The 20,798-nt window shown below is 40.6% G+C and overlaps 1 protein-coding gene across 1 annotated transcript; it reads right to left on the bottom strand.

The window, feature by feature from the left end:
- Positions 1-423: 423 nt before the first annotated feature.
- LOC132829971 (hairy/enhancer-of-split related with YRPW motif protein 1-like) lies at positions 424-19,404 on the bottom strand. Its single transcript, XM_060847406.1, has 5 exons — positions 18,553-19,404; positions 17,935-18,001; positions 17,769-17,852; positions 9,522-9,603; positions 424-1,295 (listed from the first exon to the last, which is right to left on the bottom strand). Exons 1-5 carry the CDS (start codon positions 18,630-18,632, stop codon positions 538-540), a joined length of 1,071 nt encoding a protein of 356 aa, XP_060703389.1. The 5' UTR covers positions 18,633-19,404; the 3' UTR covers positions 424-537.
- Positions 19,405-20,798: the final 1,394 nt, after the last annotated feature.

Raw genomic sequence — 20,798 nt, 5'->3', positions numbered from 1 at the left:
GGCAGGACCTGAGGAGGTCCTTCTGCTCAGCCCACATCCTCAGTCAGCATCTTCCTGAGCATGAGTGAGAATCTGATATCTAGGCCACTAATTTTAAAGCTCAGGTTTGCAAAACCAGGAATTCTACTGACTGTGCATTCAACTCACTGGCCCAAGGCCCAAGAATGAAGGGGGACTGGAAGGTCACTAAAGGTTGAACACAAATCCTGTTCTACTTTTCTATCCAAGGTACTTGCAGTGACCAGGCCTGGTTTGAGAAACAAAAGCACTACAGTGAGGAAGGGTGGAGTAAACTATATGAATTACAATACTTAATTTATTAGGTTAAAAGCAATTGTTTCATATGCTGGATGCTGGAGGAAATTTCTGCACTTGTGAGATGCATTGATATGAACTTCAGTTATATTTTCTCTCATTTGCATATGATTACAAATTGCTGAAACCTATCAGGATATTTTCTGGCACAATATACTTTCTATATCACAATATATCATCATAAAAAAGTATAGTTAAAATCTTTTCCTCATTAGGCTAGATTCAGAAAGCCCCAATCGCAGTTGTCCATGACCTCTGGGATTTGCGAGCACTCAGGTTGCTTGTTTGACTAGAGGGATTATGTCGGAAATGTGATACAGATGGAAAGAGTCCTAAAGAGCCAGGAATCGCTGCAGTTGGATTTGTTGTATGAATGGCGCTGGTGCTGGAAGCTGGTGACAGCAAGGGCGAACTAATTTGTGGAGATACAGCAACACCAGTCAACATTTTGTTGGTTGAGCTTACATTGGATAGAACACCAGGAAATGTGCATGTCATGTTGGACAGCACTCTATGAATAGGCGATGCCAGGTTTGACAAGAAATTGAGGCTAGATGATGTCATGTTTGGGAGAAGACTGTGTGTGGGTGATATCACTGAGGAGGCTATTTTCTCAAGAGGAATTCCTCTCAGAGAAGATGTGGAACATGCTAAGGCAGAGCCAGTCAGGAAAGCTGGGTTCTGCAGAGTATCCATGCATGGTAATTGTCCTCCTTCTGCTGTCTGTGGAAGTAAAGTAGTTAATTGATGGTGTGGCCAAGTCCAGGTTCGATGGATCAAAGAAGCCGGTGCCAATGGTGTAGGCTCTATTTCAGACACATAGTTGTTGAGATGAGATACCAGACGCTCTTTTAGTGGATCAGTGTTGTCATGGCCTTGAAATCGTTCAAGTGAGCTGAGATACCTTATGACTTCAGCAAGACATTCTCTGAATCCCATACTTCTGTAATCCACAGCAAGCAAGTGAGGATCAAAATAGCCTATCAACAAAATAGTAATAGTTAGCAGAATGAACTCAACAAAGCTTATACATTGCTTAACATTGTTACACTTTAATAAGTATTGTAGAGTGACCATCTATAGAATTCATTGCAATTGTTCTTCAATGGCTTTGGGCTTTTATAAAACCCATGATGCAATCCTTTAGAAGTAAATCCTTCGTCTGAATGTTCATGTCTATCAATAGATGAAACATAAACCTAGGGAAGCAATATTAATAACAGGATAAATATTGGCAAACACCAGTTAGGGAGCCTCAAAATATAGTTTAATATAAAGGAGATCAGGTACATATTTGAATTATGGTGATTTGTTATGGCTAAGGTTTAAATACTGCAAAAGACATTTAAAAGGAAAATTCGGTCTTAACAAGTCAAAAATATTATATATAAAAGTAAATTTGCTGTAACTGAAAAAGAAACTAAAGAAGCTGAAGTGTACGCTTTTAAAATAATTTATTGAACTGTTGAATGTATTGAGTCATTTTAAAATTAAGAACAAGGTCTGGATTTTACCTTTAGCAGTGAAGTGATGTTGCTCACTGCTGATACTGCAGGAAGCTGCATGGAAAAGATCCAGTGATTTTTGTAGTGTGGATTTTGCCATTACCTGTGTTACTTTCATTTTAGTGCTGAAAATGTGTTGCTGGAAAAGTGCAGCAGGTCAGACAGCATCCAAGGAACAGGAGAATCGACATTTCAGGCATGAGCCCTTCTTCCTGAAAGAAGGGCTCATGCCTGAAACGTCGATTCTCCTGCTCCTTGGATGCTGTCTGACCTGCTGCGCTTTTCCAGCAACACATTTTCAGCTCTGATCCCCAGCATCTCCAGTCCTCACTTTCTCCTACTTTCATTTTAGTACCAAGCAGAGGGTAGCCAGTGATGTCTGAAACCAGACTAGGAAGGTAATCACATTGAAGTATTCTCACAGATAGCAAACCACAAAATTAAAAAAAAAACACATTATTCTTCAATTGTTACTCATTGTGCAGCAAGTGTAATAGTGATTGGCATGCATAAACTGGATTAAGATAGACGTTTAAATAGCATGAACAAATATTTTTAAAATTATTTAAATATCTGTAGAATTTTAAATATTCATGGAGAAATTTGACATTCCAGAAATGTAAAGTTAAAGTTAAAGCTAGTTTTTCAGTGCATATAAATTGTTCAGCTGTGATTATGATTTGGTACAATGTTAAAAATCCAGTTACATGGTCATCAACGAGTTGTATGTCAACTTGAAAGGATGTAGTGAGCTAATAAGGTAAATGCTCAGTTAGATCTGGGAAATAAATATTGCTTAAGCTAGCAATTTTTGAGAAGATTTGTAGCTCAGGTTGACAATAAGTTTGTAAGTTAGCTCGCTGAGCTTGAAGGTTTGTTTTCAGATGTTTTGTCACCATATTAGGTAACATCATCAGTGGTAGCCCACAAACCTATCAACACACTTAAACAGCAACTAATGAACCTAAAGGATCCATTAGATACCACCAGCAAAACTAACATCATTTACAAGATACCATGCAAGAATAGTAAAAAACACTACATTGGACAAACTATCAGGAAACTTGCCACCAGCATACATGAACACCAACTGGCCACCAAAAGACATGACCCACTATCATTAGTTTCCATATATACAGACAAGGAAGGACACCACTTTGACTGGGACAACGTACACATCCTAGGATAGGCGAAACAAAGACACGTACGAGAATTCTTAGAGGCATGGCATTCAAACCAGAACTCCATTAATAAACAGATCGATTTACACCCTATCTACCTTCCCTTAGAAAAAAGAACTGGAAATGACATCACCCACCTTAAGAAACCAAGACCTATAAACAGAGAGGCGAGGCATACTAAAAGCACTTCATCAGAGACTCTCACTGATGATGTTACCTAGTTATGATGACAAAACGTCTAAAAACAAATCTTCAGTAAGTGAGCTAACTTACAGACTTATTGCTTAAACTTTATAGGTTTTTATTTGAAATATTAAATCAATCAATTACATCTGGGTTTAGATGTAACATTATAATTATCACAATACTGTACATCTTTTGCCCATTGTGACATACACTTCGCACAACCACTACGGTTCAGGAAGCTAAATTTCAAATTCACAGCCAAAGACCACCCCAAAGAAGCAGTCAGTCAAATCATGTTATTATAGTTTAATTACAATAACTGTACACAATGTGCCGGGTATGATATAAGGTTAAACCATTGGCTCCTTCCTAGAAGGTCTTGATTTTAGCTCCTTGGTTTGTTTGTCGCTGAACTTATATTTCACTGGACAGTATTATAACTATTCCTAAGCCAGAACAGCCAAAGCTGGACGTTGTTTGAAGCTATAATTTGCATTGAAAGAAGTGCATTAATTTTAGTCTTTGAAAGACACCCACCAACTGCATTTTTTTGATTTGAAGCATTTGCCATATTTCTGGGGTCGCTAAATGAAAATGGGGTTCATTACAGCTAAATGCCAAATTGTATCCAATTTTGTGGTATAGCTCTACACCTGCTAGAAACTGGGTTCCAACCTGACCGATCTCATTCCATGTCAGACCAGGTTGGTCAACTAAACTGAATACAGTATGAGTAATTAAAGTATTCTCATGTTGGGACCATCCAGCCTCCTTCAGATATGATTCAGTCCTCCCAGAGACTAAGTAGTGACATAATTGATTTATTATATCTCCTAGTGGAGTGAATGTTAAAAGTAAAGCACTTCTATGTTTTTGCAATCTTCCATGCATCTGTTTAACCCAATGTTTTATGTAGATGACTTGGCCTGCTACTATTATGAAAGCATTTACTGCCTACATTTTCCATAGCTTTGATTTAACCTACTGAATAATGTATTACTGTACGCTGTACAAACACACCCTAGTCATAAAAGAGAGGTGCATTGAATGGTGAATGTTTGAACAAAATTTTTCAAAACAACACTGGTCTAGGTTTATTTTACATCAAAATTGACTAAAGACTATAAATTAAACAACATTAAGATCACCAATAAAATAATCAAAATCCACTAAACTTTTCTCTTCAGTTTCAAACAAGGTATGCCAAAATTATTCAGAATGTTCTCCTCTCCAAATCTTTAAAATGTGTTTTGCAAGTTGGAACATGAGGGCAGCATGGAGACTGTCTGTCTGTTAGTTATGCTCTGCCATTTATTAACCCAGTGTATCTCCATCTTTTTAATCCCAAACCGCTTTCATATTCGCAATACGTCATTGAGGTTAATACTGGGAGAAGGAAAATTTTTCAACCCTTCATACTCATCAACAGCAGCATCAAAGTTTCTAGGTCAGGCACATCAATGGCTAATTGCTATGTAAATATTTCCCTTATCCCAACCACTGACTTTGATCTGGATTGCAGCAGAACACTCCTTCTTTATCGCATAAATATGATATGTTAACACAGATAGTAGATGACTATCTTTACAGTCTCTCCAAATCAGATCCGCCATTGAAGTTGGATTTGTATGACAACTGGAGCATTGGTGTAAAGCTCAAGAGTTTGGTTCAAATCTATTCAACACCCACCGACTCCAGAGAAAGATGGAGTTAAGCATGAGCATCATGCCAGATTTTTGCCAAATTTAGGTGAAATTTCAAATGTGGATTTGCATTGCAAGTTTTGCATTACTGCAAAGCAAAACCACATTGAATGAATACCAAGGTAATCATATAAATAATAATCTTAATGTCACCATATTGCTAAATGATAGACTGGTTTATACTGAATACGCACAATCATCAGGAACTGGATTAATATCTTCCTCTTTGAATAAGAGTTTTTAACCCTTTTTTGTTGTTAAATCACACAACCTTTCCTCATAATTTAACAATTGAAACTGTCATATTAACCTGGTAAATCTCCAAGGTCAATATATTTAGCTGTGGTTTGACATCCAAAGTTGACACAGTACCTGAGATGGATCCTTACTTATTCACTTTTGGATACGAATGCCCTCGACAAAAAGACAAGCATTCCATTTGACACTTGCCTACTTTTTGCAAACAATGTACAGATGTATACATGAAGACATATTTCCCTTTTCCACAACTCCTAAACTGTTACTGTTAGGAAAATACACTAATTTTTCCTAAATTTCCACTTTGAATCTATCTGCTTTTGTTTTGCCTGCTCATTCTATCTATGTTTCTTTGTAACTTCTTGTTCCCTTCTACTAACCTTGTGCTTCATAACAAATGTCACCTGCAAACTTAGATATGCTGCATTGCCTTTCAAAACTTGAAAGAATTTATAAGGTTGAATGTAAAATGAGCACAAAGTTTGGGTTCTAATTGTAAATATTACTCACTGGTTTAATTCTGGAGTCTAAAATCATAGAAATATTGAGTATTCATGCAAGACTAGGTCATTCAGCTCTTTGAATCTGCATTGCCATTCAATATGACCACGGGTTGATCATCCAACTGAGTACCCTGCTCCCTCTATCTCCCCATACACTTGATTCCTTTAGTTCGAAGAACTATACCTAACCCCTTCTTAAAATATTCAATGTTTTGTCCTTAACTGTTTTCTACAACAGAGAATTTTACAGGCTCCCTACTTGCTAGCTGAAGAGATTTCTCCTCATCTCTGTCCTAAAAAAGTCTATCTATAATCCTGAGACTGCGACTTCTGGCTCTGGAAACCCCTGTCATTGAGACTATCCTTCATGCATCTTCTCTGTCTCATCCTGTTGGAATTTTATAGACTTCTGTGAGACTACTCTCTCATTCTTCTAAACTCTGATCTGGTTCTGTCACTATGTGGCCAAGCACAGTAGAATGGAACTAGATTTTAAAAATACATTAATAATTGACTTTTCTTATCAGAGTTGGAGAGTGAAACTTTTCAACTAATTCTATTAATACGCAACATTTCACTTTAATTATGGATACATCAGGGTACCAAAATTCAACAACAGTTTTAACACATGGAAGTTATCTTCTGATACAACAAGAAAGAGTAAAGGTCAATATTAACTTATAGCATGCACCGAGGATTGGGTTTTGATTTTGAAAAGTCCTGGATTTTAGTCACATGTAAAAGAGTATTTTAAAAATTTTATTAAAAAGTGTATTTTTATGTAAAATATTATCAACATTATGTGTACATTTTCTGACAATCAATTGTTATTTTGAGTTTTTTGTTAGTTAATATTTTTAATTTTTGCAGTTAACAATTTTAGGCCACAATTTTGGATGTAAAAGTAATGTAACTGTCTTCAAAAGCAAGGAAAATATTTTGAAAGCTTTAGAAATGCTATCAAATTGGAGCACGTTTTTGCTAAATCATTTCATTGCATTTTAATCCTTAGTTTGAGATTGTTCATTTATAGACTTCTTTCAAATTATTCTTGAACCTTGACATACATTTGTAACATAAGATAGCAAAACTGAAATGTGATTATGTCTTGGCAACAATATCTTCGTAACACGCATACAAATTATTGACTGCTAAGTTTACTTGGCAAAATGTGTGACCAGATTATGAGGAGGTGGGGAGATCCTGAGGAGGTTAGGCTTTGAGGGTTATGTTGAGATCCCAAGGAAGACGTCAACTCGAACAATGGTCAGTGATGCCTGCAATATGCGATTTCTCCACTTGTGGTGCTATAAACCTAACCTCACCTCTGGCCAATTCATAGCTTTCTTCAAGAACCTCAGCATTTCTGCGAACAGTTCCAACTTGCATGCACTTTCTCTAATCTGCATTTTAAGTGTGTTTTATTCAATTCCAAAAGGTTGTTAGCCTTCTGGTCTGTACCTCTGCAGCTGCTGCTATTGAGACATATATGAATGGCAATTAGTGCTCTCCTTCTCTCCAAATCTGCTGCACACACCTATTACAAAGTGATGTTCCCATTGTTCCGTAGCACCATGAATTTTCCTTTATTGTCCTTGCATTAAAGTTTGCATGAGCCCTGGACTCTTGTTCTGTTCGGAATAAGTTGATGGATGGTACTCTTTGAAAAGCTTATTTTGGTCTCTAAAATGATATTAACGATAATTTTTTTCTAACCTTTCTGGGAATTCACCTGTTTGTTTAACATCATCTTAATTTAGAAAATGAACTATAAGTAACATTTGCACTGCTAGGTTCCCAGCGATGGACATTACACTTCGATTTTACCTCCTTCAACCATTTATTACTCCTGGTCTGTACCCAAATGACTGGACCAAAGACATATTCTGGATGTGATTGCAGGCGATTGATTATCTTGTACCTCACTTGTGTTCCCAAACTGAAAGAGACTAGGTCAGCCTAACCTCTCTGTGGTGGCCAGGAAATTCTCAGATCTGCTTATTCTTCACTTGGATTATTTGCCAGAAGCTCGGTGGAAATTTGGTTCAAATGTGCAATGGTGTTTCTGACAGGGGAGCAAGGGAAACAAACATCTTTGGCTGGTAACATACATTTATGTGAACTGCTTCAAGGAATTGGGAGATTTAACATTCATCAAGGTGAATAGTATAATTACTATTAATCACGGAGTTACGAATCACAATTGCAGTTTGTAGAAGAGTGGCATGAGAAAAGGGCGGTGTGTTCAACTGTGCTAACGGCTGCAGATTTGTCAAGAAAGACAAGGGGGAGGGTCATTTGAAATTCTCTGTGATAGAAATATAGAATAGCATTTATAATGTTAAAGGGTTTGGTACTCTGATCAGGGATGGAAATCTGCATGGAGGGAATTGAACTTGGAATTTAGGAAAAGATGGGTGTCAACTTGAAAGCTAACAGCATGTGCAAGGCTTGAGCAATGGTTCTGTAAGTGAGTCATAGAGTCATAGAGATATACAGCATGGAAACAGACCCTTCGGTTCAACTTGTCCATGCGACCAGATGGCTTAACCTAATCTAGTCCCTTTGCCAGCACTTGGCCCATATCACTCTATGTATTTTAAATGTTGTAATTGTACCGGCCTCCACCACTTCATCTGGCAGCTCATTCCATACATACATCACCCTCTGCTTGAAAAAAATGCCCCTTAGGTACCTTATAAATCTTTCCCCTCTCACCCTAAACCTATGCCCTCTAGTACTGGACTCCCCCAATCCAAGGAAAATACCTTGCCTCATAGGAGACTATCAAAGTTTACCGAACACTGAAGACCTATTTGTTGTTTACTTGGTTTCTGGGCGATATGCCCAAACTATGTCTGCCACTATAAAGAAAGTTTCCTCAATTGGTTAATCTGATTAATTGTGAATGATTTATTTTGCAACAGCTTGTACTATATAAATTGTTTGCTGCGTTTGCCTCAGTAATAGCAATGACTATACTTCAAAGATTCATAGATTATGAAATGTTTGGAAATCTCCTATGGTCAAGAATAGAGGTCTTGTGGTGCAGTGGGTTGTATTGCAGCTTCTGAGCCAGAAACTCCATGTTCCTGTCTCACTCAAAGCCTTGACAGCTGTGGAAGGTGCCAAAGTAGTCATAGAAACTGACATAAGCACTTGTTTTATCTGCTTATGTGCCACCAGGCATAGAAAAGGAAGATGAAGAAGATATGGTCATGAAATGTATTACATAAATGAAAATTCCTTGTTTCTTTCATATGAAGATGAAGGACATAGCTGAAGTGGTTGTGCTTATTTAGTTTTTGATAAACCATTATGCAGAGAAAGACTGAGAAAGGAGTCTGTGCAATTTAATTCTTACATTCAAAGCTCTTTATCAAAGATATATAGTTCATGCTCTACAAAGCAATTAACTGAAGTCTGTTATTTTTTTCAGCTAATCTTGTTTATTAGTTGACTTTATTGGTAGTGTTCAGTCCAGATTTTATACTCTGTAAGTGTGTTATTTACTAGGCTGGATCGTGACTGCAGCCTTGGGCCTCTTTGTTCAAATTGGTAGCACATAGCAATTAAAAGACAATAGGAGAACAAAGTGATGAAACAAATATTTCAATCATGCCCATTTCTTCATTAACATTCATAAGGACAGATATTACATCCTGTTTTAACATCCCCAAAATCAGATTTACAAGGCTTGAATGGTTTCAATAACGTTCCTCAAAACTCTCATGTTAACTTTGACATATAAAAGTACTTCCTACGTACTTCCTGCATAAACTGATTCAAACATCTTCACAGTGCTGTTATATTAAAGGAATGGTGGTTTAAAGTGAACAGAATACAGAGCACTAACTATCTCATTCTTACCTTTACCCCCTGTTGCATGCAGCAACTTTAGATGGTCCACAGTCATTTGTAGGATCTCAGCTTTCTCGAGCTTGGATGACCCCTTAATAACAGAACAATGAAACTTTGGTTAAAATGAATAATAACTATAGCATGCACAAAGTAATTAATGAGAAACAGATTTGACTACACTGAATTACTGAATGAATGAGTCAATGTTATAAAGCGTGAGCAAGTGAATGAATCACTGAATTAATTATTATATGAGGAAGTATAGAGGAACAAGACCATGGAAACAAGGATGATAATTTTAATGTCAAGACATTGTTTAACAGGGAGACAGTGTAAATCAGAGAACAGAAGGTGAACAGTCCAAAGTTAGACACAGGCAGTCGAATATTGGATGACCTCAAATTCACAGAGGGTGGGAAGTGGGAGGTCAAACAGAATTATGTTGAAATTTTCCAAGTCTGAGGTATCAGACATACAGTGCATGGTTTCGGAAGAAGACGACCTGAGACAGGCTCAGATTTAGCCAATATTGTGGAGGTGGAAATGGGTGGTCTTAATCAAGGTGCAAATATGTGGTTGAATGTTTAGCGCATTGCAGGTATAACATTGAGGTTGCAAGCAATTTGGTCCAGTCTCAGACAGTTACAAAGATGACGGATAGAGTCAGTGAATAGGCAATGGAGTGTGTGGCAGAGGCTGAAGGCAGTAGCTTCAGGTTTTGTAACATTAAACTGGAGGAAATTCTTTCTTATTCAGTACCAGATATCTGACAATTTAAAGCCCAAACAAATTGAAAACTAGTAGTTGAGGTACATGTCAAAACCATGGGCAGAATCTTATCAGGACCTGAACAATGTGCGCTATGAGAAGAATTGTGTAAGCATTGTGTAAGAAGGTGGGGAGCAGCCTGCTACATCTTTTACAAAATTGCCAAGTGTGAGGCAAGGTTCTGTCTGGGTAGTGTCAAGTTCTATATTCAGGGACTACTAGCTTGAATCAACAACACATTTCACCTCATTAATGTACAGCTCCCAATTTTACAAAATCTGCCAAATGAACCAGGTGCTGAGAATTCTCAACATGGAATGTAGAGTCACCTCAGCTCACCACCAGCTGCGAAGAGCCTCCATGTTATCCTGCATGAAAAACATCTCAGGATATGATCCATGGGAAACAGCGCATACAGCCTTCACACACAGACATTGGCATCTGATAGTTGCCAACTGCTCACAACACCTCTTTGATTCACCTGCATTGCAGGGCATACCAACAAGTAACAGTGATAGATGGCTGCAAGGATACCTTGTGAGCAGGGAACAGACACACAACACACAGGTTGGAGTAGGCTGTATCTCAGGGCTGTTCATTTGCTCTATTTGTGCTTGCTCAGTTAGTGCTTGCTCACTTAGTGCTTGCTCACTTAGTGCCTACCTATGTGCCCACAGCATCCTTGTCACTCTGTGCAATGCCTGTTGGCATATTAGTGCTTCAGCCAGAACGTAAAGGTTGTCAGCACTACCATATTGATATGCTCTTTAAAGCACAGATCATCTTGCTGGATGGCACACAAAGGCAGTGCTCACTTTAGCTGGCTGTAAGTAAAAGCTCATCTTTGGAATTATCAGATTGTTTGTCTGTATGTGATATTCTCCTACTGGACAATGACAAGCAGTGGATCTCTAACGGCTATTGGGAACAGAGTGGCAGGGACTTAGTGAGGGTGCTTAGATGGGATGTAGCTAAGGAAAGGTAAGCTGTATGACCTGTTGGTTAAACAACAAACAGGATGAGAGCATAGCAGTGTAGGGGTGACAGAGTATCAGCAATACTGGCTACGAGTGAAGGATAATGTGGGGTTGTGACCTCTGGGCCATTACATTGCTGTTGAGGCGCAACACTTGTCCAAGTACACAACTGCCTTTTAAAGATGGTGTGGATGCCAGAGGTTAATGGATGTCTGCTGTATGGTGAGTTGTTTCAGGAATCTTTGGGGGTAAGATGAGGTTAGAACCAGGGTAGAGAGTGTCATAGGGACAGGGTAAGTCATTAATGGTAAGATATGATGAAATATCCCACTAGGTTTTGTGGTGAGAAACCCACCAAAAATCTTGATGCAACCGACAGCCAGGGAAATGATAAGACTCCACCCTATGTTTTTGAGTTTTCAAATTGTTCTTGTCACAGCATTGATTGGACACCAATACTTTAGCAGGTTCTTTAGGAGGAACAAATGAATGTTCACTGTCAATTTTAAAAATAATGGTAAAGGTTGAAGAGAGATTTGGAGAAATCTCTCGGAGAAAATAAGATACAAGAAACAAAGACCACTGCAAACTATGGAGCCAAAGGCTGAGCTCACCATAAGAAATTTTGGCGTCATGCTTGAAATCAATAACTTATAGATTACACAAGGCCTGAAAGACTGAGTGAAAGCATTTGAAAGGTAATTGATTCTGGTTCCAGATTCTGTAGGCAGTATGATGTCTACTTAGAAGGAACAAAATTATAAAATGTTTTGTTTGGTTTTCAGAAACAGGACCTGAATGACTGAATAAAAAAAGGTGGTTAAAAACAATGACTGCAGATGCTGGAAACCAGATTCTGGATCAGTGGTGCTGGAAGAGCACAGCAGTTCAGGCAGCATCCAACGAGCAGCTCGTTGGATGCTGCCTGAACTGCTGTGCTCTTCCAGCACCACTGATCCAGAATAAAAAAAGTGTTCAGTGACACTTTCACTGCCGTTACACTATGTTCTTACTTTACTCTTATAGGGTTCTAGTACACTCTACACACAGGTCTGGTCAACTAAACACTAGAAGATCAAAACATGAGTTATAGTTGCCAGTCTTAATGATGTAGTTATATTACAAGTTCTATCTGACAGTTTACAATGGATCTATCTGCTCAAATTGTCAGGGCAGGCAGGAACAAAGCAGAGAACAAGGTAAATTAAACTGCATTTATTTCAAGAGGTCTACAGGGAAGGCAGGTGAACTCAGGGCATGGTGAGGAACATGGGACTGGAATATCATAAAAATTATGGAGACATGGCTCAGGGATGGATAGGACTGTTCCAGGATACAAATGCTTTAGGAAGGACAGAAATGTGGGTAAGAGAGGAGGGGGAGTGGCATTTTTGATAAGGAATAGCATTACTGCTATACTTAGGGAGGCTTTCCTGGGAAGTTATTTCGGTGGAACTGAGAAATAAGAAAGGGATAATTACCTTATTTGGATTGTACTATAGACTCACCAATAGTCAGTAGGAAATTGACAATCAAATTTGTAAGGACATCTCAGTTATCTTTAAGAATAATAGGATTGTAATGGTAGGGAGTTTTAGCTTTCCAAACATAGACTGGGACTGCCATAGTGTGAAGGGTTTAGATGGATAGAAATTTGTTAAGTGTGTGCAGGAAAATTTTCTGATTCAGTTTGTGAATGTATCGACTAGAGAAAGTGCAAAACTTGATCTACTCCTGGGAAAGTTAAAAATAACACGAGACCAGGTTATAGTCCAACAGGTTTATTTGGAAGTACTGCTCTTTCATCAGGTAGCTAGTGGAGTAGGATTATAGAACATAGAGTTTATAGCAAAAGATCATAGTGTCATACACTGATGCAATATATTGCATCAGCAAAAGATCATAGTGTCATGCACTATAAATTCTGTGTCCTATGATCCTGCTCCACTAGCTATCTGATGAAGGAGCAGCACTCTGAAAGCTTGTACTTCCAAATAAATTTGCTGTACTATAGCCTGGTGTCATGTGATTTTTAACTTTGTCCACCCCAGTCCAACACTGGCACCTCCACATCATGGCTACTCTTGGAAATAAGGCAGGGGAAGTGACTGAGGCGTGAGTGGGGGAAGACATTATGGCCAACGACCATAATTCCATTAGTTTTAAATAGTGATGGAAAAAGATAGACTTGTTCTAACAGTTAAAGTTTTAAATTGGAGGAAGGCTAATTTTGATGGTATTCGGCAAGAACTTTCAAAAATTGTTTGGGTGCGGATGTTCGCAGGTAAAGAGACAGCTTGAAAATGGGAAGCCTTCAAAAATTAGAAAACAAGAGTCCAGTGACAGTGTGAATGTGTTGCTGGTCAAAGCACAGCAGGCCAGGCAGCATCTCAGGAATAGAGAATTCGACGTTTCGAGCATGAGCCCTTCATCAGGAATAAGAGAGAGAGAGAGCCAAGCAGGCTAAGATAAAGGGTAGGGAGGAGGGACCAGGGGGAGGGGCGATGGAGGTGGGATAGGTGGAAGGAGGTCAAGGTGAGGGTGATAGGCCGGAGTGGGGTGGGGGCGGAGAGGTCAGGAAGAGGATTGCAGGTTAGGAGGGCGGTGCTGAGTTGAGGGAACCGACTGAGACAAGGTGGGGGGAGGGGAAATGAGGAAACTGGAGAAATCTGAATTCATACCTTGTGGTTGGAGGGTTCCCAGGCGGAAGATGAGGCGCTCCTCCTCCAGCCGTCGTGTTGTTGTGTTCTGCCGGTGGAGGAGTCCAAGGACCTGCATGTCCTCGGTGGAGTGGGAGGGAGAGTTAAAGTGTTGAGCCACGGGGTGATTGGGTTGGTTGGTTCGGGCGGCCCGGAGGTGTTCTCTGAAGCGTTCCGCAAGTAAGCGGCCTGTTTCACCAATATAGAGGAGGCCACATCGGGTGCAGCGGATGTGGCCTCCTCTATATTGGTGAACATCCGCTGCACCCGATGTGGCCTCCTCTATATTGGTGAACATCCGCTGCACCCGATGTGGCCTCCTCTATATTGGTGAAACAGGCCGCTTACTTGCGGAACGCTTCAGAGAACACCTCCGGGCCGCCCGAACCAACCAACCCAATCACCCCGTGGTTCAACACTTTAACTCTCCCTTCCACTCCACCGAGGACATGCAGGTCCTTGGACTCCTCCACCGGCAGAACACAACAACACGACGGCTGGAGGAGGAGCGCCTCATCTTCCGCCTGGGAACCCTCCAACCACAAGGTATGAATTCAGATTTCTCCAGTTTCCTCATTTCCCCTCCCCCCACCTTGTCTCAGTCGGTTCCCTCAACTCAGCACCGCCCTCCTAACCTGCAATCCTCTTCCTGACCTCTCCGCCCCCACCCCACTCCGGCCTATCACCCTCACCTTGACCTCCTTCCACCTATCCCACCTCCATCGCCCCTCCCCCTGGTCCCTCCTCCCTACCCTTTATCTTAGCCTGCTTGGCTCTCTCTCTCTCTTATTCCTGATGAAGGGCTCATGCTCGAAACGTCGAATTCTCTATTCCTGAGATGCTGCCTGGCCTGCTGTGCTTTGACCAGCAACACATTTGCAGCTGTGATCTCCAGCATCTGCAGACCTCATTTTTTACTCCAGTGACAGTGTATTCACATTAGGGTGAAAGGCAAGGCTCGTAGGTGTAGGAAATGCTGATTGACTAGAGAAATTGAGGTTTTGATTAAGAAAACGAAGGAAGCATGTGTTAGGTATAGACAAGAGAGATCGAGTGAAGCCTTAGAAGAGTATATGGCAGTAAGAATATAATTAAGAGGAAAATCAGGAGGGCAAAAACGGGATGTGAGATAGCTTTGGCAAATAGGGTTAAGGAAAATCCAAAGGGAGTTTATAAATACGTTAAGGATAGAAGGGTAACTAGGGAGACAACAGGACCAAGACAAAAGTGAGGACTGCAGATGCTGGAAACGAGAGTTTAGATCAGAGTGGTGCTGGAAAAGTACAGCAGGTCAGGGAGCATCCGAGGAGCAGGAAAATCGATGTTTCATCAGGAAGCCTCCAGAGCGCCCTGTAGGATATGGGGAACTTTCTAACCGAGTATTTTGCATCAGTATTTATTGTGGAGAAGGGCATGGAAGATGTAGAATATGGGGAACTAAATGGTGACATCTTGAAAAATGTCCATATGACAGAAATGGTAGTGCTGGATGTCTTAAAACGCAGAAAGGCAGATAAATCGTCAGGACCTGATCAAGTGTACCCTAGAACTCTGTGGAAAGCTAGGAAGTGATTACTGGGCCCCTTGCTGAGATATGTGTATCATCGATAGTCATCTGATGAAGGAGCGTCGCTCCGAAAGCTTGTGTGCTTCCAATTGAACCTGTTGGACTATAACCTGGTGCTGTGTGCTTTTTAATTGTGTACACCCCAGTCCAACACCGGCATCTCCAAATCATGACCTCAGAGTACAACAGCCTCTTGATTAGATGGGCCAATAGGCTGAGAAGTAGCAGATGGAGTTTAATTTAGATTAGTATGAGTTGCTGCATTTTGGAAAGGCAAATCAGGGTAGGACTTATACACTTAATAGTAAGGTCCTGGGAGTTAGGGAGGATGTGAAGAGACCTTGGAGTGCAGGTTCATAGTTCCTCAAAAGTGGAGTCGCAGGTAGAAGGGATAGTAAAGAAAGAGTTGGTATACTTTCCCTTATTGGTCAGAGCACTGAGTATAGGAGTTGGCAGGTCATGTTGTGGCTGTGCAGGACATTGGTTAGGCCACTTTTGGAATATTGTGTGCAATTCTGGTCTCCCTCCTATCGGAAGATTGTTCTGAAACTTGAAAGGGTTCAGAAAAGATTCATAAGGATGTTGCCAGCATTGAAAGGTTTGAGCTAGAGCGAGAGAGTGAATAGGCTGGGGCTGTTTTCCTTGGAGCATCAGAAGCTGAGGGGTGAACTTAGAGAGGTTTATAAAATCATGAGGGTCATGGCTAGGGTAAATAGATAACTCCCTGGGTTGGGGGAGTGCAGAACTAGAGAGCAGAGGTTTAGGGTGAGAGGGGATGATATCAAAGGGACCTAAGAGGCAACTTTTTCATGCAAAGGGTGGTGTGTGTATGGAATGAGCTGTCAGAGGAAGTAGTAGAAGCTGTACAATTACAACATTTAAATGATATCTGGAGAGGTGCATGAATAGGAAGGGTTTAGAGGGATATGGGCCAAGTCCTGGCAAATGGGGCAAGATCAATTTAGGATATCTGGTTGGCATGGATGAGTTGGACCAAAGGGTCTGTTTTCATGCTGTACATCTCTATGACTCTATAACTACTTTTAGATTATTCTGAAATAGCGGTCCCAAGCATTTTGTAGCCAGGAGAAAACACAGTGCTACACAATTAATTCTAGAAAATGTCCAGGATGCTAAATTATAAAACATTATTATCTGTAAAAGTCAAGTTGACATGGTACCATACAGTGAGAAGTGGCCCCTTCAGCCGATCGAGTTTGCACCAACATGTGAGAAACCTTTAACCTAATTCCATTGACTGGTACTTGCCCATGGCCCTGAATGTTATGACATGCCAAGTCTCATCCAGGTACTTTTTAAAGAATATGAAGAAACCCGCCCCACAGGCAGGGTAGAAAGGTTTATCTTCACATCCTCCCTAAATCAACTGCCCCTCACCTTGAACCCATGTCTCCTCGTGACTGACCCTTCATGTAGGGGAATAACTTCTCCTAATCCACTCTGGATGATCTTGTACCACACCCCACCCTAACCCCCACCCCGAAGTCTGCTTTTCTCCAATAAAAATAACCCAAGATGATCCAACTTTTCCTCACAACTTCAATTTTCCATCCAAGGCAGCATCCTGGTGAATCTTATTTGCACCCCCTGTCATGTAATCACATTTTTCCTGTAATTTGGCGTGGCTGCTCTTTAGCAACATAGATTGTGTAGAAATTTTTAACTTCAAAAGTTTGGAAAGTTCACTTTAGATTGGTTCAGTTATATTGTTGCATACTTGACACGCGAGGCTCTCTCTTCAATACAATCTCACACAGAAACTGAAAGCTAAACTGAAGTCATTGTGAAACAGCAAAGTATTTATCCCAATAGTACAATATGCTGTCTACTAGATATTGTGTTGAATAGTTTTTACTTTCAACTGCACACTGTCTTTCCTGGTGGGGCGATTGAAGGAAGGGAGAGGGAGGAACGAATGTACAGTCAGTTGGTAGAGATATTGTTGAATATTACTCAATTAGTTTATGATATCTGTTACTGGCTTTTGCTGACAGGTTCTTGTGATGTGAGACAAGAGAATTGCACCATGACATTCAGATTTACCATCTTATATGTGGTGTGAAGCAATAATAACTATCAAAGCTCTTTGAAGAAATAATTTTAATAAGTAGTTTTATGCATATATCAGCTTCACACAGTTTTACTGCACTCATACAATTTTTGTGTAGGGATAAACAATTTAACCTGAGACTGAAATTCAGATCAATTTGAGGTCATTAAGTACCTGTTTTTCAAAAGCTGTTGGAACCAAACGGCGTAGTTCAGACAAGCTGTTATTAATTCTGTCCCGTCTTCTTTTTTCAATAATCTATAAGAAGAATGTTTAAATACCCTTTGAATAAAATCTGGTCGGTCATTTGCCTGCCAGAAATGATCAGTTGACCACTTACCCCGCGTCTCCTCTTCCGTGCCAGAATGTGAGAAGTTGTTGTGGGTGAAGTTGATTGAGTTACAGGACTGTAAACGGAAACAGTATTTAATGTTTGTCCCTGTAGATAGTTATCTGTCACGTTACTAATGAAAAATTTCAATGAATTGTTTTTCAATGGCAGAAACACATGTCAAAAAGGCTTTCGTACGGCATAGCTAGTAGGTTTGAAAAGTATATTTACATCTACTTTATATAAAAACAGTGTTGCTCGGTTTGTGCTGCATCAAGGCAGAATTTTGCGTGGGATCTAATTTAGTGGAACAAAAATGATGTGCAGTGGTTCCAACTGATCTTCCCCCGTTCACCAAAATCACTTCGTGGGGGCTGCTGTTCCTTGTGATCCTGACGCTCTGACAAAGTTGGTGGGTGTCTGCTGATTCAAACCCTCCGAAAGGCTAATTCTATTCACATCCCCTCAGAGAAAAACACAAACCGCTTTTAAAACCGCAGATTTGTCAAGTACTGTATCAGTAAACACTAAGCAGGTGAAGAGAGGGAGCGAGCGATTGAAGTGAAATTGCAGACATTCAGAGCACCTGATTTAGTGGCTGCAGAAACAGAAATTGAAGTTACTCACCAGTAATGTTCCTCTTTGCCAACGTCGATCATCTCGTCCAGCTCACTGTCGGAGGAGCTTTCATCATACAGCCGCTTCATTCTGTCTTAGTTAAACAAATATGTATAATATTCTAAACACTGAGGGAGCGATGTGAAAATCCCCCACCCACAGTTGTCAAGACTGTTTCTGAATGTCGATGGGACAAATGAATAATCTCCTGCAGATACTGTCTGTATTTCTGGCGGCACTTCACTGTACACTGGAGTTTCGCTGAACGTTGATGGTGGTTGTTCTGTTTTCTCTGGATGGCGACCGCGGATCGGTAACAGTTCTTGTTTTATTTTTTCACCCCCTTTTAACCTTGGCGATGTGTCCTGGGCTCAATCTGCCAATGGGTTGTCCCTTGGTTTAACGTTTCTGTCCACTCCGTGCGCCCGACTGTGTGTTTCTGCTGTTCCCAGTTTGAGAAAAGATGACTTGAGTTTGTTTGCAGATTGCTGTTTTTCTTTCTCGGGGAGGCTCTTCCTGTGGCTGAACCTCTCTCATGTGGTCTCTTTGATGCTCTCTTCCCCCTCTCTTTCTGACCGCGTCGCCCTGGCTCGCTCCCAGACTCTCAGCGCCTTGTCTGCTTGGCACCGATCCCTGCTCTGACCCTGTCTTTAGATGTGGCCTCAATCACTTTCTATTGCCTTGCTGGTAATAGGTTTGCTCCTCTCGCCATTTCTTGTGCTCTACCTCCACTGTGTCACCTTTCTCCTTTAGGTAGGGACTTAATTCCCGATTAATTTCCCAGTGAAACTTTGGCTGGGAGCAAGCGCCCTTTCACCTGGTCCCTGGTTGGCAGCTTGAGCAATCTCCAGGACAGCTGAAACCTGAGAAAGAGCCGCCAGCTGCAAATACAAAGGAGAAACCGGAGATCCGTGACATCCATCAACATGAACATCGTCAACTGTCTGAGCAAATCCGTGCCCAGGGCACATCCCCAATGTTTCAAACACACACCAACCCTGCCCCGGTGACCTGCCACCAGACAGATCGACTCCAAAAAGGTTTACCAGACTGTACCTTTATAAAAATATTTTTAAAAAATATTTTATTTACCCTGCCAATGTTATGGCAGGGGTACAGCCTCAAGTTTGTACTCTGTGTGTCCTTTTGGCCCCCAGCTGTCCGACACGTTTATTGTTGAATAACACATTAACAAAAACAACTGACCAGTAAACAACCAGACAAATAAAGGTCAAACCAAAACGTCAAAGTCACACTGCACTATAGAATATTCGAGAATGTTGCAGTCCAGAATGAGGACATTCAGCCCATTGATCTTATCCTGGGTCTCTGACAGAAAATACTGCCAATTAGTGTCACTGCCCCATTCTTTCATTTCAAAATCGCTGCAGCTTTCCTCCTATATTTGTGCATAATCATTAATCAACACCTTGCGGGCATGTGGGACTTAAACCTTCACCTAATGAGAAACTCAGGTCAGATTCTTTGCCAGATCAAACCAAATAGACAGTAATGCTGAAATCTGATGTGGTAGAAGACAGCTACTGTAAGAGTCACAACTTGAAGAGAGAGATAGAGAACGTATAAAAACTCACAATGCTGGGGAAGAGGTTAGGGACGAGGACAGCAAATCATAGGATTTGTATTAAAGAGATAAAAAGAAATGCATTTATTCAATTCATGTTACAGCTTTGTGATATCCTAAAATACTTGACAGTCAATGAAGTATTTTAGTGTAATTACTTTTGTAAAACAGGTTGTCAATTTGTACAGAGCAAGCTCCCAAAAACAGTAATGAAATAAACGATAAGATCATCTTTTTCAGATGTTGATTGAGTGATTGCAAATGGGCAGGACATTGGGAGAACTCAGCTTCAAATAGTACCATGGAATCTTTAATGTTGTTGTGAGAATGCTGGTGGGCCTTAGTTCCAGGCCCTGTCTAGAAGGCAGTATCTCTGAAAGTGCAACATTCCACCAGTGCTGACTGAGGTGTCATCTCAGATGATGTGTTCAACTTTCAGCAATGGAACTTTAAGCCACGACCTTATGATTTAGAGGCCAGAGTGATATCACTGAGTCAAAACCAATGCCAATGATCTCTGCAAGCTATTATAATCACCTCCCAACTGCACCCACCTATCACCATCCTACCTACCTTCCCCCCAGCCCTATCCCCTTCAATCTCTCAACTTCCTTCTCCCTCCACATTCCTGATGAAGAGCTTATGCCCGAAATGTCAACTCTCCTGCTCT

This window comes from Hemiscyllium ocellatum, chromosome 30 (genome assembly GCF_020745735.1).
Source record: "Hemiscyllium ocellatum isolate sHemOce1 chromosome 30, sHemOce1.pat.X.cur, whole genome shotgun sequence".
Classification (NCBI taxonomy): Eukaryota; Metazoa; Chordata; class Chondrichthyes; order Orectolobiformes; family Hemiscylliidae; genus Hemiscyllium; species Hemiscyllium ocellatum.
This window is presented reverse-complemented; position numbering and strand designations above follow the sequence as displayed.